This window comes from Procambarus clarkii, chromosome 16, assembly GCF_040958095.1.
Source record: "Procambarus clarkii isolate CNS0578487 chromosome 16, FALCON_Pclarkii_2.0, whole genome shotgun sequence".
Lineage (NCBI taxonomy): Eukaryota > Metazoa > Arthropoda > Malacostraca > Decapoda > Cambaridae > Procambarus > Procambarus clarkii.
Window position 1 is genome coordinate 31,523,683 of NC_091165.1, and position 24,506 is coordinate 31,548,188.

The following is a 24,506-nucleotide window of genomic DNA, read 5'->3' on the forward strand; positions in this document are numbered from 1 at the left end:
TTATCTCACACTATACACACGTTATATATAAGTATCTACATTTGTGTTCACCATATCGAACCACTAAGCTGGTATGGTGAGTACAGTCAATAAATGGTGGCCACACACAGTCAGAAAACGACGCCACAACCCTCCCTTCCACAGCCTTACTCCTCCCTCCATGGAGCACAGCGCTAAATATCACCACAATCCTGCTATTATCAGAATCCTGGTCAGTTTTATCACAGTCAGGGGGCTTCAGTAATACTATCACTGCTAAATAATAGCAGTATCATTTATATTATGGTATTTGTAGGCGATGCTGTGGTCACAAGCTGAACAGCGGTGCTGTGAGCTCGTGCTGTGTGCGCCAGCCTTGGTGGCTTGCTCAATACTGACGCTGTAACACCCAAGAATGTTAGCCTGGATTTTTTTTCTAGGTGGCATCTGGCAACAATCGGTCGTGGCTGTACTATAGCTGCCCCTATCCCAGGCGGGGCGTTTAAATTATAGCGCTAGACACGAAATCAAATATAAATGATGTGCGTGGTTTCGGTTTTGTCACTGATATCATTTATATATGATATGCGCGGTTTGAGGGTTAATATCCTGTCATCCCCACAGGCGCATGTCATTTTGAAAAAAAAAAATTATTTTTTCTTCCTAACCTGTTAATTTGTGTTCACTGATCACGGGAAAAATAATAATAAAAACGTAAGTGGCATATATTGCCCGCTATAGGGCAGGGAAGTCTGGCAAATTATAGGCGCTGACTCAGCATGCGTCCCAGGCGGTCTGTTGCTCGCCAGCTGTCAGGCTGGAGTTGCCACAAAGAGATAATTACCGAATTATTTCAATATCTCTGATTGATTTTTCATACTTTTTTTGCTGTAATATTATTCAATAGTGTGTAGTTTGATATATTTATATAATAAAATGAGTGAATCATTGCTGTACTCAAAAATATGGTGTGCATATTGTTGATTCAATTACAGGCATACCTCAGTTTAAGAGTTTAATTGGTTCCTGGAGACGCCTCGTATTCCGAAAACTCGCATTCCGAAGCTAATTTCCCCATAAGAAATAAAGGGAAATGAATTAATCCGTTCCTGACTACCCCAAAAACCCCACATCAAACTAAATTTTTATACCTAATTCATCTAAATAAACCTACAAAACTATGTTCAAGTTATTACTTACCTTGCTGTTGAATGCTGTAGGCGTATGGAAGATGGTGAGGAGGTGGGAGAAAGAGAGGAGTTACTGTTTGGAAGGGGAGTCCCCTTCCATTATCACATCAGGCAGTGAGGACTTCACTGGTATGCACACTCTGGCACATTTTGCCTGCATACCACTAGGACTTGATTGTTTTACTAAGAATTTATCTAATGACACTTGTTTTTCCCTACATTTTAACACTTGTCTGTAGTAAGACATCACATTATCATTTAAAAGGTCAATGCAACGGCCTGCTACAGCTTTATCTGGGTGAGTTTTTTCAACAAAACTTTGCAGTTCTTCCCATACTTCACACATTTTCTTAATCAAGAAGGGACATCCTCTACTGCCTCTACTCACAGCTATTTTCTTAGGTTGAACCTTACCAATGGCTTTCTTGAGACCCATGGCAAGATATATAATGACAACTTTTATGCTCAAATGGCCAAAAAAGCGATAAAAAACTGTAAATCCTTGTGAAGAATTCAGGTGGGATAGTCACTGGACACGAGACACTGGTAAACTGAGGCGCGATCGCCATGCCACCACGCGCCAGTCGGCCTGTACACGTATCAACAAACTCGCGTCCCGAGGTAACCCTCGCCTTCCGAGACATATTTTTGTAGTAAATCCTGCTCGTCTTCCGAAAAACTCACATACAGGGACACTCGCATTCCGAGATACCACTGTATGTTCATCAATCAGTGAACAAATACTTTGTCGGTTATTGCCCCTACGGCTCCCTGAAGCTTATCGGGTTAATGTATGTTATATTAGACCAGGACATTAGCTAAGGAGTTCAGACCTACCAGGGACCAGCGACAGAACCTGGCCCCTTCAGAGAGGTTTCAGGGAGCAATGGCACTGGAAAACCTTCTTGTGGTTGGGGTTTTCCTTTTCTGCCATCGACCGGGGTTAGGCACCCAGAAAGGTAGGCATAACAAAACAAACCCCACATGGTAAAAAACTAAAACAAAAAGCTGAACAGAGAGGTAGAAACTCCCTACAATCCCAAGGAAAGAAGCAAACAAGCAAACATCACACTTTACTGCCGCGCCGATTGTCCGCACAGCCCTCTCCACCCCGAGAGGGGGAGGGGGTAGCCCCGGACCTACTGCGCCGGCTGCCAAGCTTCAGTTCGTAAGCTAATGTCAACCGGGATAGACGCTTCTCTGGCCTCAGTTTCCTAGGCGGTGTTTGCCTTGTGTGGCGTTCACTGCCGTGTGTTGTGTTGTGCGGTGGCCAGGAGTACCTCATCAGTGCCGGGGCTGCATGCGCTTAGTGGCTGACTTCCCTAAGTGCCCTGTGAGTACTGCCCTTGCGTAACAGGGTTATCTTCCCTGGGGCGTTCGAGAACCATTCCTGTAGAGGTTCTTGCTGCTTGGCATTTGCTTCGCCCTTGGGGCCAGCTGGGGCTTAGGGCCCTTATTTGGCCCTGGGTAGGGATTGGTATTGTGCTGGTTAGGGCGTCAAGGTGTTGCACAGCCTGCCACCTAAGCGGCATCCGGTTCCTGTTGCCTCTGGAGACGGTGTACTTTTGCGGGGTTTTTCTTTTGTTTTTATTTTCAATTGCCTGGTGATGGTCTGCCCAGTGTGGCTATAGTTCCACTGGTAGTGTTTGGCGGCCCTCTGCTAGGCCCCGTGATTGTACACATCTCGGGTTTTCAGTGCTATCCCCTACCGGTTTAGCAACACCTTATCTTGAGGTTATCTTGAGATGATTTTGGGGCTTCTTTTTAGTGTCCCCTGCAGCCCAATCCTTGACCAGGCCTCCATCCCCAGGAAGCAGCCTGTGACAGCTGACTAACACCCAGGTACCTATTTTACTGCTAGGTAACAGGGGCATAGGGTGAAAGAAACTCTGCCCATTGTTTCTCGCCGGTGCCTGGGATCGAACACAGGACCACAGGATCACAAGTCCAGCGTGCTGTCCGCTCGGCTAACCGGCTCCCTTAGCAGTCAGCCTACGAGCCCTGGAAACCCCTGTCTGGGCTTGGGGGACCATTGAATGTGTCTTCCGGGTTCCAACCCGTCTTGTATGGGATCGTTGGTTGCTGTGCCCTTGTCTCTGGGTGACAGTCGCCACTTTCACCTCCGTCATGCTGCCTGTTGGGTCACTGACACCTTGATCCAGAGTCTTGCGAGAGATTTTCTCTGCTTGTTCTCCAGTACTCTCCTGATGTTATTACTGTTCAGAGCACAGGCAGCATCCGTGTTGCAAGCTAGGTTAGGTTGCTGCAACATGCTTGGTTGGTTTCCCACTCAGATGCCCCAAGGCCGCCCCATTTGGTTAGGTTCTGTTCGCCCCTTTCCCTCCCTGTTCCCGGCTCCGGTCTGTCTGTGGGTTTCGGGGTCGGGGCGGGGTTTAGTTGGGGCTGAGACTGGCGGTTTTCGGGGGCTGCCCTGTTCGGGTTGGGGGACGGAGGTTTTCGAGCCGGTTCCTCCTGCCAACGCTTATGGGTCTTACCAGCCGCCCTTTCTTGCTGCCTTTCCCATGGACTCTTGCTTTTCTTTATGGGCGAAGGGCTTGGAGGACAGCTCGACCTCCTCATCCTCAACCGTGCGATAAGTACTGACCATACAGTAGAACAAATAAACATATATATTGTTACAAATATACGGTATACATATAATATTATAAATATATAGATATATACAACAAAACAAGGCAAAATGGGAGTAAATAAACAAATTTGTGGCCACTGTAACAACTCCTTGAAGTCGAAGGCAACGGGAATTGAATGTTATATCTGTAAGAATAGCTTTCATTCGGCTTGTACAGGAGTGAGTAACACCACAGCACTGAGAGCTGGCCACTTGCTGAGGGTGTGTAAAAATGACCTGCCAGCTTGGAATATCCTAAAAAACCTTCTAGATAACATGACACATGATCTGAAAACATCATTCATTGAAAGCCTACCAGCCATCCAGAAGGAGTAGGAAAGGAACAACAACAATTCTAATATACCAGAGGCGGAGGCTATAGTCAGGAAGGAAACTGAGGTTGAAACTCAGGAAGTTGTAAACTCTGACTCAGTAGGCCCGGATGTAGATGAGAGTAAACTAGAAAGTGTAACAGACAGCACTGACAGCTCAATAGGTACAGACACTACGATGGTTCCCGATAGAGCGAGTCAGAACAGAAGGACAGACTTATGCAAATTTTATGCAAAGGGCATATGCAGACATAGATATGCTGGTAATAAGAAAGGATTAGAATGCAGTTACCAACATCCTAAAAAATGTTTAAATATGCTTAGGAAAGGTGAGTGTCGATTTGGATCAATATGTAGGTTTTTCCATCCTGACATGTGCCAAACCTCACTGGAGGACAGAAAATGCTATGACCTCAGACGCCCATACTTTCACGTGAAAGGCACGGAACGCTACATAAAGAGTGGCAAGCAGGATAATGAATTTGGAGTAAACTCGATAATTTTTTTTATACCAAACCGAAAGAGAATTCAAAAGGAGGAGCATGGAGAATGCATGGAACTGGATGCCAGATCCACTTGCATTCCAGAATTACAGATACAATTACACACCGAAAGGGAACTACAACTACGACAGGCAACTGCCCTACAACAATCAGCACTAGTCAGAACAAACTCAATATGTCCACGCATAATGGGCTTGCCGAAAAAGTCTCCCAGTCAAACTATCACTAATAGAGTAACCTTATTCATCTTTGCCAACATACAAGGACTGAAAACAAGAACAACAAAGTACAGTTCATAAATGGCCTCCTCACGGAGTCAAATGCAGTATTTGGAGCTTTCACAGAAACCCATGCAGGGGAATTGTTGGACAGTGAGATCTGGATTCCAGGATATAACCTATACAGGTGTGATAGGAAAATTAGGTCACATGGAGGAGTGGATCTGTATATTAGGGAAGACCTTGTATGCTCAGAGCTCCTAAACGTTACAAATGAGGTGGCAGAGGTACTGGGATTAAAAATAGAGAAAATAAATTTAATGATTATTCTAATATACAAACCGCCAGATGCAACGGCTGAGGAATTCACAGAACAGATAAACAAAATAGAGAATAGCCTTGATAATTTGGAGAACCCGATACCTGATATTATCTTCCTAGGTGACTTCAACTTGCCTAGTCTCAGGTGGAGAATAGCAAACAATAATATTATACCAGGAAATCTATCGGGACCTAACCAACCACAGATTAGAGAACTACTTAGATTCTGTGACAAATTTTCACTCAATCAGCAGATATCGGAGCCAACGAGAAATGAAAATATTCTAGATCTGGTCTTTACGAACAATGACGACATTATCAGAGACATTACGATATCAGATACCACATATTCAGATCACAAGCTCATTGAAGTGCAAACGACCATCAATACTCAGAATTGACCTAAAACGTTGATAAAGCGAGAGGGGCTATTCAGTAAATTCAATTTTAATAATAAAAGGATAGACTGGGAGATAATAAACTGGGAACTTACAAACATTCCATGGAAAACTGTTTTAAGTAATACAAGTCCTACAGAAGGAATAGAAAAACTGACTTCGGAAGCATATCAAATCTGTCTGAAACATGTTCCTTTGAGGAATGCCAGAAAGAGATACAACGTAGAAAGAGAACGCAGACGACACTATAACCGCAGGAAAAAAATAACGGAACTGCTTATGCAGACACGAATTTCCCGTCAAAGAAGGAATAATTTAAATAGGGAGATTGAAGAAATCGAGCGGAAATTGAAACACTCATATGAAACTGAAGAAAGGCAGTTAGAAGAAAAAGCAATTCAGGAAATAAAGAAAAATCCAAAATACTTCTTCACATATGCGAAATCAAAAGCAAAAACCACTGCCAGTATTGGACCTATTCGTACAAGTGAAGGTTTATACACGGAGGATGACAAAGAAATTAGTGAAATCCTAAAAAAGCAGTATGAGGACATGTTTAGCACTTCAATAAACAACATGAAAGTGGAAGATCCAGACAATTTCTTTATGCGGGATATTCAAACCCCTGTAAATATAACTAATATCAACATGAGCGCACTAAATTTTGAAAGAGAAATTGAAAACATGCCCATGCACTCGGCCCCAGGTCCAGACTCATGGACTTCAATATTTATAAAGAAATGCAAAATGCCGGTAGCACAGGCACTCAGTATAGTGTGGAGGAAGAGCTTGGACACGGGAGAGATACCAGATGCACTTAAAGTAGCAGACATAGCCCCTCTACACAAGGGAGGGAGCAAAGCATTGGCAAAGAATTATAGACCAGTTGCACTAACATCGCACATAATAAAAGTATTTGAGAGAGTGATTAGGAGTTAGGTCACCAATTTCATGGAGACCAATGACCTTCACAACCCAGGCCAACATGGATTTCGAGCGGGAAGATCGTGCCTCTCACAGCTACTTGAGCACTACGACAAAGTCACTGAGGCATTAGAGGAAAAACAGAATGCTGATGTGATATACACGGACTTCGCAAAGGCTTTCGATAAATGTGACCATGGCGTGATAGCACACAAAATGAAGTCAATGGGAATAACCGGTAAAGTAGGACGCTGGATACTCAGTTTTCTGTCAAACAGGACTCAGCGAGTAACGGTCAACCATATAAAATCTAGTCCAAGTGCAGTTAAAAGCACTGTACCTCAGGGTACAGTCCTTGCACCGCTGCTTTTCCTTATTCTCATATCAGATATAGACAAATATACAAGTCACAGCTTCGTATCATCCTTTGCAGATGACACAAAAATCAGTATGAAAATTACCTCGGCTGAAGACATTGAAAAACTTCAAGCTGATATTAATAAAGTTTTTGACTGGGCATCAGAAAATAACATTATGTTTAACAGTGATAAATTCCAGGTACTCAGGTACGGTAAAAATGAGGACCTTAAACATAATACAGGGTATAAAACACAATCAAATGTACCCATAGTAGGAAAACAACATGTAAAGGATTTGGGAATAATGATGTCTGCTGACCTAACATTTAGGGAGCATAACCAAGCAAATATTGCGACAGCCAGAAAAATGATAAGATGGATTACGAGAACTTTCAAATCCAGGGATCCCATCACAATGGTTGTACTCTTTAAGTCACTTGTGTTGTCCTGTCTTAAGTACTGCTCAGTACTCACTTTCCCCTTCAGAGCAGGAGAGATTGCTGAAAAAGAGGGAATACAGAGAACATATACGGCACACATAGACGTGATAAAGCACCTAAATTATTGGGATCGTCTCAAAGCTCTCCAAATGTACTCACTAGAAAGGAGACGAGAGAGATATCAAATAATATACACCTCGAAGATACTGGAGGGTCAAGTACCAAATCTACACAGTAAAATAACAACGTACTGGAGTGAACAATATGGAAGAAAATGCAGAATAGAACCAGTGAAGAGCAGAGGTGCCATAGGCACAATCAAAGAACACTGTATAAACATCAGAGGTCCACGGTTGTTCAACACCCTCCCAGCAAGCATAAGAAATATTGCCGGAACAACCGTGGACATCTTCAAGAGGAAACTAGATTTATTCCTCCAAGGAGTGCTGGACCAACCGGGCTGTGGTGGGTATGTGGGCCTGCGGGCTACTCCAAGCAACAGCCTAGTGGACCAAACTCTCACAAGTCAAGCCTGGCCTCGGGCCGGGCTTGGGGAGTAGAAGAACTCCCAGAACCCCATCAACCAGGTATCAACCAACCAGGTATCAACCAGGCTCTGCCCCCGGGCCTGTGTTGCTGGTTCCCGGGGCTGTGGGGGATGCCTGCTAGCAGTTCTGGACCAGTTTGCCCCTGCCTGGGTTTTTTGCTTTTGGGCGGCGTTTTTCACCCATCCAGTCTGCTTGCTTCCCACTTTTGCTGGCGTGTTTTTGTTTCTTTAACGTCACTCACAGCCCCTGTTCTGGCGGCCATTTTCGTCTGCCGGTTTCCCGGCGTTGCGGTTTGTTTACATGCGACTGGATGTGCGAGCGAGCTTCTTGGGTGAGTTTTCACCTTTTTTTTAGGGGTTTTATTCTCCTGTTGTCGTTTCTTTGCTTTTCTGGTGTTTTTTGCCCATTTCCTGTTCCTCTGGGAACGTTTGAGTGTTGATTTTACACCGGGTTTCCCATTTTTGTCTGTTTTGGGTCTGGGCCTTTGGGTTTAGGCTCAGTGTCCCTGGCTGTTATGGTTGCTCCCACACCTTGTCCTTCGGTTTTCGGTCTATTATGACCGTTTTCCCTGGGGGTTCTGTCTGGGGGCTGTGCTTTGACTTTTGTGGTGTTTCTCCGCCGGCAAAATGTGGTGGTTTGGCCTTCTCTTGGTTCGATTCCGGGTTCCTTTGGGTTCTTTGGTTTCGTTCCGGAGGTTTCTTCCTCTTGGGTCCCCTTTGTGGGTTCAGGGGGTTTTGTTTCCTCGTGTGTGACCCAGTTCTGCCTTCTGGAGTTCCGAGGTCTTCCTGGCTTGCAGACTGATCTTTTTGGGTCTTGGCACGTGTTGTGGTCATGCTGGGACTTTGAGGTTTTGTCGAGGTGGGCCTTTAGATGCAGTTTTATGCCTTTTTTGCCTGGCCGGCGTGTGCTCTGCCCACTGGTCGGCGGCTTGTAATTTTCTTTTCAAGTGTATGTGTGTGTAATTACCTAAGTATAGTTACAGGATGAGAGCTACGCTCGTGGTATCCCATCTTCCCAGCACTCTTTGACATATAACGCTTTGAAACTGCTGACGGTCTTGGCTTCCACCACCAAGGAAGGTTCTCACCTAACTTGTTCCAACCGTCTACCACTCTGTTTGCGAAAGTAAATTTTCTTATATTTCTTCGGCATCTGTGTTTAGCTAGTTTAAATCTAGGACCTCCTGTTCTTAAAGTTCCAGGTCTCAGGAAATCTTCCCTATCAATTTTATCAATTCCTGTTACTATTTTGTATGTAGTGATCATATCACCTCTTTTTCTTCTGTCTTCTAGTTTTGGCATATTTAATGCCTCTAACCTCTCCTCGTGGCTCTTGCCCTTCAGTTCTAGGAGCCACATAGTAGTATGTCTTTGCACCTTTTCCAGTTTGTTGATGTGCTTCTTAAGATATGGGCACCACACAACTGCTGCGTATTCTAGCTTTGGCCTAACAAAAGTCGTGAACAATTTCTTTAGTATATCGCCATCCATGTATTTAAAAGCAATTCTGAAGTTAGAAAGCGTGGCATAGGCTCCTTGCACAATATTCTTTATGTGGTCCTCAGGTGATAGTTTTCTATCTAGAACAACCCCTAGATCTCTTTCTTTATCGGAATTCTTTAAAGATTTCTCACATAATATATAGGTTGTGTGGGGTCTATGTTCTCCTATTCCACATTCCATAACATGACATTTATTAACATTAAATTCCATTTGCTAAGTGGTGCTCCATATACTTATTTTGTCCAGGTCATCTTGAAGGGCATGACAATCATCTAAGTTTCTTATCCTTCCTATTATCTTAGCATCATCAGCAAACATGTTCATATAATTCTGTATACCAACTGGTAGCTCATTTATGTAGACAATAAACATCACTGGTGCAAGAACTGAGCCCTGTGGTACTCCACTTGTGACATTTCTCCAGTCCAATACATTGCCTCTGATTACTGCCCTCATTTTTCTATGTCAGAAAATTTTTCATCCATGTTAGAAGCTTACCTGTTACCCCTCCAATATTTTCGAGTTTCCAGAACAACCTCTTATGGGGAACTCTGTCAAAAGCCTTTTTTAGGTCCAGATAGATGCAGTCAACCCAACCATCTCTTTCCTGTAATATCTCTGTGGCTCGATCATAGAAACCGAGTAAATTCGATACACAGGATCGTCCAGATCGAAAACCATACTGTCTGTCTGATATTATATCATTTCTCTCCAGGTGTTCTACCCATTTAGTTTTGATTAGTTTTCCAATACTTTCTCTATTACACTTGTAAATGATACAGGTCTATAATTGAAGGGGTCTTCCCTGCTTCCACTTTTGTAGATTGGAACTATGTTAGCCTGTTTCCTCACGTCTGCTACAATTCCTGTACACAGGGATGCCTGAAAGATCAGGTGAAGTGGAATGCTGAGCTCAGATGCACATTCTCTCAGAACCCATGGTGAAACTCCATCTGGGCCAGCTGCTTTGTTCTTACTGAGCTCCTTTAGCATATTTTCCACTCCATCTCTAGACACCTCTATCCGCTCTATGTTGTTCTCTGGAATTCTTATTGTGTCTGGTTCTCTGAAGATTTCATTTTGTACAAACACACTTTGGAACTTTTCATTTAATATTTCACACATTTCATTTTCATTTTCTGTGAGTCTGTTTCCCATTTTCAACCTCTGGATATTATTCTTTACCTGCAATTTGTTGTTTATGAATTTGTAGAATAGGCCCGGTTCTGTTTTACATTTATCCGCTATCCCTTTTTCAAAATTTCTTTCTGCCTCTCTCCTTACTGCCGTATAGTTATTTCTCGCATCTTTGTATCACTGGTATGTTTGGGGGTTTGGCCTCTTCCAATACTGACTCCATTTTTGTGTCTTTTGGTCTCTGGCCCTCTCACAATTTCTTTTGAACCAATCCTGTTTTCTGGCCCTGCATCTCTGCTTTGGTATGAATGTTTGTGTGCCTTCCTCATAGATTTTTAAAAATTTGGCATACATTTCATTTACTTCCCTGCCTAGGAACAAGTCTGTCCAATTACACTCATTAAAAAAATTTCGAAGTTCCCCATAGTGACCTCTCCTTAAATCGAGTTTATCAACTGTTTCAATGTCCCCATTTTTTCTAGATGATATCTTAAAGCATAATCAATGTCTAACAGGACGTGATCACTCTTTCCCAAAGGAGGAAGGTACTGGATGTCAAATCTCTTCTTCTTCTTTTCTGGTGAATACTAGATCCAGTACTGATGGTACATCTCCTTCCCTCATTCTTGTGGCCTGCTTTATGTGTTGATACAAGAATGTCTCCAGAATGAGGTTCACAAATCTGCATGTCCAAAAGTCCTCCGTTCTTGCTTCATAGGCCTCCCAGCCTATTGCATTAAAGTTGAAGTCCCCCAGTATCAACAGTCGTGATTTATCCTTATCTGCTTGTACAATAATATCTCTCATGACCATTATGAGGCCCTCTCATTTGTTATCCAATTCTTCCTTTGTCCATGTGTTGCTTGCTGGTGGGCTGTAGGCATTTAAAATTATCAGCTTATCGTCCTGATTCCAGATCTGCAATGCCATTATGTCAATATATCGAGGGTTTTCAAATATTAACACTCTTACCTTCAGGTGTTTTTTCACCAGTACAGCCAATCCTCCTCCCTTCCTAGTTTTCCTGTCACGTCTCCAAACTAAATAGCGTCTTGGGAATATGACTTCATTTATTATATTTCCTTCAAGTTTCGTCTCTGATAATGCGACTAAATCTGGGACCCTAAGCTGGATTATATCTTGCAACTCCAAAGTTTTTGACCTCACTCCATCTATGTTGGTATATACAATTTTCAGGAACATGTTCCCTTTTCCTTTGCTCTTTACTCCCCCTTCCACTACTGATCTTGTTGCTTTGTTTTTATGTACCATTTCACAAGCTTTCCAGTCCCTGACACTTTGTAGAAAAAAGAATTTCTGTCTTGTTCATTTCTATCTCCATTTAGACGTTTTGCCTCAATTAGGTTCATTTTCAGCTTTTCTCTGTCTTCCTTGGAGAGGTCTTGTCTTATTGACCTAAGTTTGCCAACCTCATCACACTGCAATTTCCTGGCATTTCTAAGCACTTCCATCATGTTTTTCACTCCATTAAACGTCACCCTTAAGGGGCGGTTCTTGTCTTTCTCATATTTTCCTATTCTTCTAAATTCACTGACATTTTCCTTTGAGCCTTCTCCTAAACCTACTATTTTCTCTATGATTTTCATCTCTTCTGCTGCTCGGTCCACCCTAGATGAAATTTCCTTCTCTAAACATCCAAAAATTATTATGGACTTAGTTCTATCTGCAGTGTTTTGTACTAGTTTACTGTTGGTAACCAGTTCTTTCCTAATTGCCTGCCTAATTTCTACTAATTATTAATTATTAATTAATAATTAATTTCTAAAGTGTGTACGTATGTACATGTGTACACTGTGTGTGTGTGCACATGTGTATGGGCATACGTACGTGTAATTACCTTAGTGTAATTACCTAGTGTGTGTCACATACCTTGCGTGTATGTGTATATGTATGTGTATGTATATATACATGATATGTATATATGTGTATGTGTACTTTTTCTTTCGGAAGGGGCTCTGTTCCCTTCTCTGTTGATGGGGCGCTGGGGGAGCAGCTTGCTCTGTTGATTCTCGTATGGTCCTGCTGTTGGTGGGCGCTTTTGGTTGTCTTCCGGCCTCTGGTGGCGGCGGTGGACGGCTTCTCTCCCTTTGGGGGGTTCAGAGCTGGCGGGGTGGGCTTCTTTCTTTGCGCTTCGTCATGTCATCTTGATGGGTGCGTTGGGCGTGGTTGATCCGCCCCATCCTTCTGGGGTTCCCGTCTGCTCTTTGCAGACATGGGCCTTCGAATCTGCGGTTCTTCTGGACTTCTTCAGTCTGCGCCCTGGCTTCTATGCCCTCCTAGGAGGACTGTTGTGTCCTGTCCGGCTTCTGTTGGGGGCCGGGTGCCTGGATGGTGACCCTGGACCTCCAGGTCAATTATTGGCACTTGGTGTATTTTTGCATCTTTACCGGATCTTGGTGCCCTGTCTGAGTCTGCTTGAGATTCGGTGTCTGGCCTACCTCGACGACTGGCTGGTGTGGGCTCCCAGTCGGTCCGCTTGTCTGCTCACCAGGGGTGTGGTTCTTTCCAGATCGCCGGGTTTGGTTTCCTGGTGATCTGGAGGCCATTCCATCTGTTTCCGTCCCGAGTTCGGACCTGGGCCTTGTTTAGGGCTATTGGGCCACTCATTGTCTTTCCCTCCAGAAGTGTTACTGTGGCTGTGGTCCTGCCTTCGGCTGTGCATGAGGGGGTCCCGGGTAGCTCGAGTTGTTGTGCGGGAGTCTGAACTTCGACGTGCTGGTCTGCCCGTGGGGTCGGGTTTGACTTCGGCGTCTGTTTGGTTCCTTTGGAGACTCCCCTTCCGCCTTTTGCAATCGTTGGCTTCGTTCCTCCGGGTATCTTGTGTTGGTGCTGCGTCACCAGCTTCCTCTTTGGGGTTTTCAGGGTTCCGTGCCTTGGCACCTCCCCGAGCCTTCGCTCGATGTGTTCATGGACGGGTCATCTCTCGGCTGGGGCTTTTGTGACCAGTGCTCACCAGGTTGGCCGGGGATGGTGGAGTCTGTCCGTCCTTCGGGCTCACAGCACGGTTCGGGAGTTCGTGGCTGTCTGGTTTGCGCTTCGGAGGATTTGGGTCACTCGGTGCTCTACCATTCAGCTCCATTCGGACTGTTCTCTGGCGGTTCTTGCCGGAATCACAGGATTTCTCTTAGGTGTTGACCTTTGGGGTTGGTTCCTTGGAGTGGCTCATTTGCTGGATTCTCTGGGTTTGGCTAACCGTGTTTCATGTCCGGGGTGTGCTGCGTCCTGGCGGACAGCTGTCTCAGTTCATTTCTCTGTTCGCGGATTGGCCAGTCATCACCGACTCGTTTCGTTGGCTCTGCCGGACGTATGGACTCCTGGCCTTGGACGTTCTTCGAGTCGGCGAGGTCTAGGCGTCGCCCATTTTATGTGGCGCCTTACCCGCCTGCGAGGCATTCACGTTGGATGCTTTTCAGCAGGACTGGTCGAGGTAGGGGTACCTGTTCCTCTTCTCCCAGTCCAGCTGTTGCTTCGGGTTTTGGCTTGGTTGCAGCCCATTCACACGAGAGCAGTCCTTATGGTTCCTTGGTGGCCGGCCCAGCTTCTTTTCAGATGCTGCTTGATAGGTGTCCGAACCCGCGGCATTTTCCCGCGGCTCCATCTCTTTCGGCAGGTCGGATCGGTCCTGTACGTGACTGGTTCGGCCTTCTCCTTGGCTCTTCGCGTCTGGTGTTTTGACGCGGGTATCACCATCTCTGTGGTGTTCAGGTGGCCTTGTTGACGGTGTCCCACCTGCGAGCTTCGTCTTGGCGACAGTATGACGTTCCTGGTGTTTCTATGCACTTTTTCTTGCTCTTTGTACGTTGTCTTCTCTTTCGCATCGGGTTGTCTTGACCTTTCTTGGGTTTTCTGGACTACAGTTTTTTTATGTTTTCTTACTGTTGCCTCGTTTTATGCAGTGCTGGTGGAGCCGCTCCAGCTTGCGTTCGGGGTGGACGTCACATCTGCCCCGTTCCATACGCATTCTCGTGTTTTGTTTCACCTCCGGCCTGCTTATGCGTCCCCTGCGCTGTCCTGGTCCTTGATCAGGGTGCCTTCTTAACTTCTCAGTTTGTGGTAGCCCCTTCGGTTCAGGTTTCTGCTCTTTGGTACTGGTGGTAGATTTGTACGTGTGCAGCCTTTCTCCGTCCTGGCGACGGTCGAGAAGGCTGGTTTCCGGAGGGGTTCTTGGGTTATTGATGCTTGATTGGTTTGGCGGGGGGTGCGTCCTGTGTTGTCCGGTTGCGCTTTTTGCCGTTACCTGCGTACCGTGTCTGGGGATGCGCTCTGGTTTGATCCGGTTCCCCTCGTTCCCTGTTTCAGGGCTCGGGTCTCTCAGGTCATCCGCAGAATTTTTCAGTCTTCCAGCCTGCGGTCTGTCTTTGCGCCTGTGCTGTTCAGACGTTTGCAGCTTTTGCTGCTGTGTTGGTGATGTCTAGGGCTTATTTCGGGCGCAGGGAATTGAGGGTCGCACAGGTTCCTGGCCGCCCATTCTTTATACGCGTCTGCTCCTGTGCGTTCTTGTTGCCTTGGGTCGCAGGTTGCATCCTGTTGTCTCGACTTCGCGTTGCGGAGTTTGTGGCGGTTGCCTCCCGGGTTAGCCCTTTCTTTTCCTTCTTTTTGGGTATGAAGCTCCAGGGAGCCGTAGGGACTCCACAGAAAACCAGCGTTGAATGTAATGAAACGCCATTTTCTGGGTGAGCCCCGGAGGCTCCCTGGGAACCCTCCCTCCCACCGGTCAGCGTTTTTTTTCGCATTGGTTGAAGCTTAGCTTCCGAACTGAAGCTTGGCAGCCGACGCGGTAGGTCTGGGGGCTTCCCCCTCCCCCTCTCGGGGCGGGGAGGGCTATGCGGACGATCGGCGCGGCAGTAAAGTGTGATGTTTGCTTGTTTCCTTGTGATTGTAGGGAGTTTCTACCTCTCTGTTCGTTTTTTGTTTTAGTTTTTTACCATGTGGGGTTTGTTTTGTCATGCCTACCTTTCTGGGTGTCTGGCCCCGGTCGATGGCAAATAAGGAAAACCCCAACCACAAGAGGGTATCAACCAGGTATCAACCAGGGTTTTCCAGTGCCATTGCTTCCTGAAACCTCTATGAAGGGGCCAGGTTCTGGCGCTGGTCCCTGGTAGGTCTGAACTCCTTAGCTAATATCCCGGTCTAATATAACATACATTAGCTCGATAAGGTCCAGGGGAGCCTCTGGGGTTCACCCAGAAAATGGCGTTTCATTACATTCAACGCTGGTTTTTTATTATTTTTTCCATGATCAGGGAATACAAATTAACAGGTTTAGAAGAAAAAATATTTTTTTTTTTTTTTTATGCGCCTGTGGGTGACAATGGTCAAATAACCCTTAGCAACACAAGGGTTAACAAAGAATTTGCAACTGCTGACACTCAAGAAGTTTGGCAGTTGATCAGTATGATAGCTTCAATGAGCTTCCGGGCCTCACCCAAAAACTGGTGTTTCATTACAGTCAATGCTGGTTGTTTGTGCTTACTTTATGGTGGGATATTTCTTGGTTTTATGTTGCTCTCTGATTCCCTTGCTTCCATTGCTTTGTAGAGAGCCAGATTCTGGTTTTGACTCTTGGTAAGCATGGCTGGGTCTCAAAGGCTGAACCAGCACTTGGAGTGTGAAGCTACTGAAGGCCTCATTAGAAAAAGGCATTTTATTACATATAATTCTTTGTTTTAAATGGCTTTTATTTTTTGTATTTTTTAGAGAAGATGTGGTTAAAGTTTTGAATGAAGCCATAGACAACAGAGAAGAGGGCATTGTGTTGAAAGATCCAGACTCTGTGTATCGACCAGCATCACGCAAAGCTGGATGGATTAAAGTCAAGCCTGAGGTAAAGCAATATTCACTTTAAATACAAGATAAATATATATTTTCTGGAGTAGCCCCTTGTGGCTCCCCGAAATTATCTTCCTGAGATGGCTTCATACTAAAAGGTCACATCAGTCTTAGATAGTTCTGTTTAATCTTCCAGGGACCAGAACCAGAACCTTCCTTCTCCCCCCAACTCCTTGAGAGGTACAGGGAGCAGGTGACAAATGGCCAATTATATCCTTTCTGGGGGGAGCCCCATCAGCTCCCTGCATCAGCTCCATCAGCATCCAGGCTGATATGTTACTATTAGCTTTCTGGCATCAGTCAGAGTGCATGGAGTTCTTTCCTACCAGGGACCACAAGCCAGAACCTGGCCCCCCCCCCCCTCAGAGTGGCATGTGGAGCAATGGCCTATAGAAACCCCCGTATGGTTGGTAGTATTCTATGTCTGCCATCGACCGGGTCTGGCACCCAGAAAGGTAGGCACCCCAAAACAAATCCCTATTCCGGTGAAAACATTGCTACCAAGAGCCGAATGAGAGGACAGATCTCCCCAAATGAAAACTTGCAGCTACCATGATGTCATCACGTCGCCTCGCCGCTGTCTGCACAGCCCCCTGTCCCCATGAGGGAAAAGGGGGAGCCCCCAGACCTCCACACCTGTGATCCAACCTTCAGTTCTTAGACTGATGTGATACTGGCTGGGTGTGTGCCTCTGGCTCCAGATTTGTTTTGAGTTACTGTCCCTTGTGGCTTGGTCTGTCTCTACAGGTGGTGTGTGAGCGAGAAGTGATATTCTACAGTACGCGGGCTGCATGCGCCTAGGGTTTTCTTCCCTAAGTGCCCTGTAAGTACTGCCCTTGGGGCTTGGGGCCTCCTTCCACAAGTCACCTTGGGCCCTCCCTCACTATGTCTTTTACTGCTCGGTACTTGGCCACCCTTAGAGTCAGCTGGGGGTCTTTGTTGCCCTTGTTTGCTTCTGGGTAGGAGGTAGTTCTCATCACTGGTAGGGAGCGCAGGGTAGTGCACAGCTAGTTGTCACCTATTATAGTGGCCCTGGGAAACCCCACGGGAGCTACGGGGTCCGATGGAGGTAACCCTTGAGTACCCCCCTCACTTCGTGTGATGTTGATGGTTGCTCTGTCTCCTTGTCTCAAGGTGATATTCACCGGTTGTGCTTCCGCCATGCTGTCTGTTGGGTCGGTGGTTCTTTAGACCCGGAGTCGTGCGCCGTTGTTGTTGGTGTGTCCTCCAGTTCACCCTCGCTACTGATCATGGTCGAGGGTGCAGGTAGCATCTGCATTGCATGCCTAGATTCTGGTTGCTGTAATGGTATGGTTTGGTTGCTTCCCTGAATGTCCTGAGACTGCCCTGTTTTGGTTTTAGGGACCCAGGCTTGGGGGTGGGAGTCGCTTCGCTTTTGGTGCCTTTCGCTTTTCCTTCCCCTTCCCTGGTCTTCTCCTCCTTGGCTTCCGGCTCTGGTCCTTCCGTGGGTTCAGAGGCAGGGGCTGGGTTTAGTTGATGTTGAGACTTGGGCGGTTTCGGGGGTTTAACCTTCCTAGTTGTTGGCAGAGGCATTCAAGCCTATTCCTCCTGCCGATGTGTATGGGTCTGACCAGTGGGCCCCGCCTTCCTTAGTGTTTTTTCGGCTGCCCTGGCTTTTTCTTGTGAGGCCGGGGCTTTGGGGGGACAGATCAGCTCCGAGTCCTTGTCATAAGGTTCCCGGGGCGAGGGAGGGGTTGACTTTGGGCCTTGGCCCTGTTGGTCTCGCCTGGGTTTTTGTACCTTCGGAGCGGGGCTTGGTGTTACAAGGTGGGGGCTTTCTTTCGCTCCCTTCTCATTCGACTTTGATTTGGCTTTTATCCTTTCCCGGGTTCGGTTCTATGATCCCGTGGGTTCCTCGGTCCCATACTTCTGGGGGTTTTCGGCTTCCCACGTTCCTTTTTATGTGGGGCGGGAAGAACTTGCGGCTTACCTCCTATGCAACCTAGATTATGCTTCGTGTCTAGATCTTCGTGTCTGTCCTGGTTTCATTATAATGTTCTGGAGTCGTCCTGGCTTGCAGACTGCCTGCTCTTCTCGATGGAGGCTTGGCACCTGTTCTGTCGGTCCCTCGCGCTTGAGTGGAGAGATGCTCGGACAGTGTTGCAGGTCTTCCTTGGCGCTTTTGTGTGTCTTAATGCATGTTGTTCACCTATGCTCCGCGGGTGGTTAGTGTGATGCAGCTTTGTGTGCAGGTTCCCAGCCGGTCCGCATGTCTGCTCGACGGGAATTGGTTCTTTCCCAGCTCGCCGGGTTTGGTTTCCCGATGCACTGGTGGAGGTCCCATCTGGTTCTCTCTCCGATTTGGTCTTGGCTGGATCTTGTGTGGGGCTCTCGGGCCACTTCCTTGTCCCTTCCTTCGATGGCTCTGCTTCGCCTGCACTCCTGCCTTTGTCTGTTCCTGACGGGGGCTCCCGGGTCATGCAGCAGTTGCTTGTGGTTATGTGGAGTACCTGAACTTTGCTGAGTTAGTCTTCCCACCAGGTTGGGCGTGGCTTCGACGGCTGGTCTGGTTCCTTCGGAGACGTCTTGCGACTGCTGGGTTTGCCTCCGGGAGATTTGCATCAGTTGCTGCGCCGCCGGCTTCCTCTTGGGGTTTTCGAGGTTCAGTGCCTTGGTGCCTACCCGAGCCCTCACTTGATGTTCTTACGGACGCGTCGTCTCTTGGCTGGGATTTTGTGACCTGTGCTCGCCAGGCCGGCCTGGAATGGTGGGGGGTCCATCTCTCCGTCGGGCTCACAGCACAGTGTGGGGATTTGTGGTTGTGTGGATGTCACTCCGAAGGTTTCGGGTCACTCGTGGTTCGATGATCTGGCTCCAATCGGACTGTTTCTCAGTAGTTCCTTGCTTGAATCGTTGGGGTTTGGTGTGGTCCTTGGCTTTTTGGGTCTGGTCGCTTTGAGTGACTTGGCTACTGAGTTCTCGGGATTGGCCCTCCTGGTGTTTCACGTTCGGGGAGTGTCCTAGGTCCTGGCTCACTTGGAGCCTTCCGGAAGTGTGTTGTTCTTCCTGCTCTTTGGTAGCCGGCCCTGCCATGCTTCAGGCGCTGTTTGCTTGATGTCCGAACCCAAGGGTCTTCCCGCAGCTCTGCCTCTTTTTGCAGATTTATCCAGCTAGGTACGTAGCTGGTACGTTCTTCTCCTCGCATCTTCGCGTTTGGGGTTTTTGTCTTGAGCTTTTCGTCCATGGTATGGGAGCAGGTGGCTTCGTTGTTGGTCTCCCACCTGCGTGTTTTGTCTTCGATGGTAATATGTAGTTTCCTGGCAGTCCTTCTGGTTTTCCTATCACTGCGTAGGTGTTCTTCGGTCTTTGATAGGGTTGTTTTGTCCTTCCTTTCGTGGTTATTCCAGGACTGTCATCTTATGCCAAATACTGTCGCCTCGTATCGTACGGGGCTGGCAGAGCCGCTCCAGCTTGCATTTGGTGTTGATGTTACTTTTGCTCTGTTCCGCAAGCTGTCTCGTTCGTTGCTTCACCTCTGGCCTGCTCATGCACTTCTGGTGCCGTCCTGGTCGTTGACCCGGGTTCTCTCTTTTTCTTTCTTCTCCTCGGTTTGTCGTGGCCCCTTTGGTTCATTTTTGTTTTTCCAGGTCTCGTTTTCCTGTTGACGTTGGCCTCTGGGGGTCGGGTTGTGGAGCTTTCGGCTCTCTTCTGGCGCACAATTTTTTTCTGCTTGTTTGGTCCTGGTAGTAGGTTGGTTTGTTTGCAGCAGTTTCCTTCTTTTCTGGTGATGTTTGGGTCTGCTGTTTTCCAGAGGGGTCCTTGGGTTGTTGATGCTTGGTTGGTTGGGCCGGGGGTGCATCATGTCTTGTGTTCGGTTGCGGCTTTTTGCCGTTCTCTGTGCATCTTGGCCTCTATGGCCATTGGCATGCTTTGGTTTGCCCGGGCTCATTTCCTTCCTTCCTGTCCCGGGGTTCAGGTCTCCCGGGTCGTCTGCAGGGTCCTTTGGTATTGTCTTGTTTTTTAGTTAGGGCGCATGGCATCTGCCTCCCGGGTTCTTCCCTCTTTTCCTTATCTTTGGTGAGGTAGCTCCAGGGAACCGACAGGGCTCTCCTCAGAAAACCAACATTGAATGTAATAAACACCATTTTCTGGGTGAGATGTGGAGGCTCCATGGCATCCCTCCCTCCCTCTCGGTCGGTAATATTTTCGCGTGTTTTTGACATCCAGCCTAAGAACTGGAGGTTGGATTGCTGGTGTGGAGGACTGGGATTCCCCCTCCCTCCTCCCGGGGAGGGCAGGGGGTGGGGGTTGCACAGACGGCGGCGCGGCGACGTGTTGACGTCATGCTAGTTTCTAGTTTTCATGTGGGGAGTTTTGTCCACTCGTTCTACTTACAGTAGCAATGTTTTCACCAGAATAGGGGTATGTTTTTGGGCGCCTACCTTTCTGGGTGCCAGACCTGGTTGATAGCAGACATAGAATGCTTTCAATTACACAGTTTCTATAGGCCATTGCTCCTCATGCTCCTCGGGCCAGGTTCTGGTTCGTGTCCCCAGTAGGCAAGAACAGCCTGAATAGCTCCAGGGAGCCTCCGAGTCTCACCCTGAAAATGATGTTTCATTACATTCAACGTTGGTTTTTTTGACTCCCTCAAATATGCTCACTTGACGAAGAAGGTAATAATACAGTGCTGATGTTCTCCCTGTGGCACAAGGCTCCCAGTGTTGCTTTGTATTCTCCCTGTGGCATGTTATCTTGAGGTTATCTTCAGATGATTTCGGGCTTATTGTCCCCGCGGCTCTGTCCTCGACCAGGCCTCCACCCCCAGGAAGCAGGCTCCAAAGTGTGGCTCTGTGTTCTCCCTGTGGAACAAGGCTCCCAGTGTGGCTCTTTGTTGTCCCTGTGGCACAAGGCTCCCAGTGTGGCTCTGTGTTGTCCCTGTGGCACAAGGCTCCCAGTGTGGCTCTGTGTTGTCCCTGTGGCACAAGGCTCCCAGTGTGGCTCTGTGTTGTCCCTGTGGCACAAGGCTCCCAGTGTGGCTCTGTGTTCTTTGAGGAAGACCCAACAGGTATGATGCTGCCTTCATTTACCCGCCAGTAGATTAAACTGTAATTTTAATGCAGCATGCACTGATACATTCCTTTCTTTCTGTTGCCCTAACCTATGGTTTAAATACTAATAATATGAAATTGGATAATTGTTAACCATTAAGAATTATTGAGGTAAGTTAATTTATTGCAGTGTGTTTTACTTTATTTCTCTTGGGAGCCCCGTCAGCTCCTCGAAGCTATTCGAACTGATATGTGCTATATTAGTTTGGGGTCATCAGTCACAGGAATCTTTATGCTTACTGGGAACCATGAGCCAGAACCTGGTCCCCTCAGAGAGGCACAGGGAGTAATGGCCTATGAGCACTTTACATTTAAATTACCTGTATGTCATAATTGTCATTGACTGGGAAGGGCACCCAGAAAGTTGGGCGAAATAAAACAGACCACAATCTGATGAAAATTGCGACCGACGTTCAAAAAGCGCAAAATAACTCTCCCAGAAAGAAAACAAACAAGCAACACTTCATTCAACAAGCACTCCCGCTCCTTAGCACTACCCCTGTCCCCAATGGGAGGGGGAAGTGAAAGTCCGCAGCCCACCACCCCAGTGCTGATGATCAGTGCACCAACTGATGTGCTGGTGATCAGATCAGTCACCTCTGGTTTCAAGTTCCGGTTCAGGATTTTTGCCCTCTGTTCCATCTGTTTATTGGGGTGGTGGCCAAGTGTCTTAGTGTACAGGAGCAGCATGCGCCTAGGGTGACCTGCCCTAGGTGCCTTGTAAGTATTACCCTTGTGTGTCAGGGTTATCTTCCCTAGGGCATTCGGGAATCTCTCCATGTTTGAGAACTTTGTTGCTTGACGTTGTCTTTGCCCTTGGGGTACGTTGGGGGACTAGGGCTTTCCATCTTTCCCTGGGTAGGGAAATGTTATTGGCTGGGTGGGGCACACTACGGCTTGCGCAGCCTTCTTTACTTTAACGCGACGGCCGATGTTTCTCTCTGACTGCCAGTTTGTTTGTTGCGTGTCTTTGGGGGGGGTTTTGTTTTCATTTTCTTTTCATGCACTCTTTCCTTGTTTAGACAGAGGAGGTCTGCTTACCTTCTTATTAGGCAACCCTAGGTTGTGTTAGTAGTTCTCCTCTGTTGCCTCTGAGGTTTCATAGCTGCTACTGGTGGTCCGTTTGCCTGTTACCTGACAGGGTTTTACCGGCTTAGCTGGCCACAGTGCCTGGGCTTCCCATAGGGGTAATTAACGCTACGGGCCCTGAAAAACCTCGGTGAGCTCGGTCGTACAATTGCTACTCTTTCCAAGCCCGCTCTCGCCTTTTTCGAAATTGAAGGTTGTTCGTCACCTCTGTCTCAGGAAGACTATCATCCGTACTGCCTCAGTCATGCTGCCTTTTGGGTCAGGGACACCAGCGACTTGGAGTCATGCTGGCCTTGTCACCCACTTGGGCTTCAGTTTACTCATTCCTTGTCTGTTGATCCCGACTGCCTGATCCCAGAAGCAGGGATCATGCAGCAGCCCAGGTTACTGCTGATCCCTGAGATCTGCCTCGGTTAGGTTTTAGAAACCAGGATTTGGGGGGGTTTTGGTGTCTTCGACCTTGGTTTTTTCTGTGCCCCCTGCTTCTTTCCCAGGTGGTCGTGGTTTGCCCTGCTCCTTTACCCCCAGCTTCCGGCTCCCAAACGTCTGATGGTTTTGGCGTCAGGGCAGACTTTAGCTCGGGATGAGGCTCGGGTGGCTTCCTTCTTGATACCTGCTTGATGGGGTTCTGGGAGTTCTTCTACTCCCCAAGCCCAGTCCAAGGCCAGGCTTGACTTGTGAGAGTTTGGTCCACCAGGCTGTTGCTTGGAGGGGCCCGCAGGCCCACATACCCATCACAGCCCGGTTGGTCCTGCACTCCTTGAAGAAAACAATTTAGTTTACTCTTGAAGATGTCCACGTTTATTCCGGCAATATTTCTGATCCTCGCTGGTAGGACGTTGAACCACCTTGGACCTCTGATGTTTATACAGTGTTCTCTGATTGTGCCTATGGCACCTCTGCTCTTCACTGGTTTTATTCTGTATTTTCTTCCATGTTGTTCACTCCAGTATGTTGTTATTTTACTGTGCAGATTTGGGACCTGTCCCTCCAGTATTTTCCATGTGTGTATATTATTTGGTATCTCTCGTCTCCTTTCTAGTGAGTACATTTGGAGAGCTTTGAGACGATCCCAATAATTTAGGTGCTCTCCTCTGGTGCAGGGGTTTCTGCTCTTTCGGTCCTGGTGGTCAGTTTTATTCTATTGCAGCCTTCTCCTTGTTTTCTGGCAAAGAACGAGACGGCTGCTTTCCATAGGGGTTCTTGGGTCATTGATGCTTGGTTGGTCAGGCCAGGGGTGCATCATGTGTCCGGTTGTGGCTCTTCGCCATTATCTGAGCGCTTCAGCTTCAGTGGCCGGGGTTGTGCTTTGGGTTGATCTGATTTCCCTTGTTCTCTGTTCTAGGGCTTGGGTTCCCAGGTTGTCCACTGGGTTATTAAGTCTAGTCAGCCTGCGGTCTATCCTCGTTCCCATGACGTTAAGAAGTTTGCTGCATTGGCTGCCATGTTTGGTGACATGTCCTAGGCTAATATTTGGGTGCAGGAATTTTGGAGGTTAAACAGGGTCCTGGCCGCCCGTTCTTTCGTTAACGTTCCTGCTCTTGGGTGGCGTGTGGTGGCCGCCGCCCCGGGTAAGCCCCTCTTTTCCTTGTCTTTGGTTATGTAGCTCCAGGGAGCTGTAGGGGCTCCTCACAGATAACCAGTGTTGAATGTAATGAAATGCCATTTTCTCGGTGAGCCCCAGAGGCTCCCTGGCAACCCTCCTTCCCACCAGTCGGCGGTTTTTCGATTTGATTGATGTTTAGCTTCCGAACTGGAGTGCTAGGTAGCCGGCGCGGGGAGGTCCGGGGCTCCCCCCCTCCCCCCTCTCGGGGAGGGGAGGACTGTGTGGACGAGCAGTGCGGCGGTGGAGTGTGATGTTTACTTGTTTCCTTGGGATTGAAGGGAGTTCTGCCTATCTTTTTGGTTTTTAATTTTGTTATGCCTACCTTTCTGGGTGCCTAACCCAGGTCAATGGCAGATAAGGAAAACCCCCAACCACAGGAAGGGAGGGGGGTTCCAGGGCCTTTCCT

General features: G+C 47.5%; 1 protein-coding gene across 1 annotated transcript in view; it reads left to right on the forward strand.

The window, feature by feature from the left end:
• The window catches only part of DNAlig4 (DNA ligase 4), a 594,766-nt gene that overhangs the window by 297,084 nt on the left and 273,176 nt on the right, over positions 1 to 24,506 (forward strand). Inside the window, exon 10 of the mRNA XM_045745582.2 lies at positions 16,202 to 16,328. Coding sequence (XP_045601538.2) covers positions 16,202 to 16,328 — 127 coding nt within the window. The remainder of the gene's footprint in view (positions 1 to 16,201; positions 16,329 to 24,506) is intronic.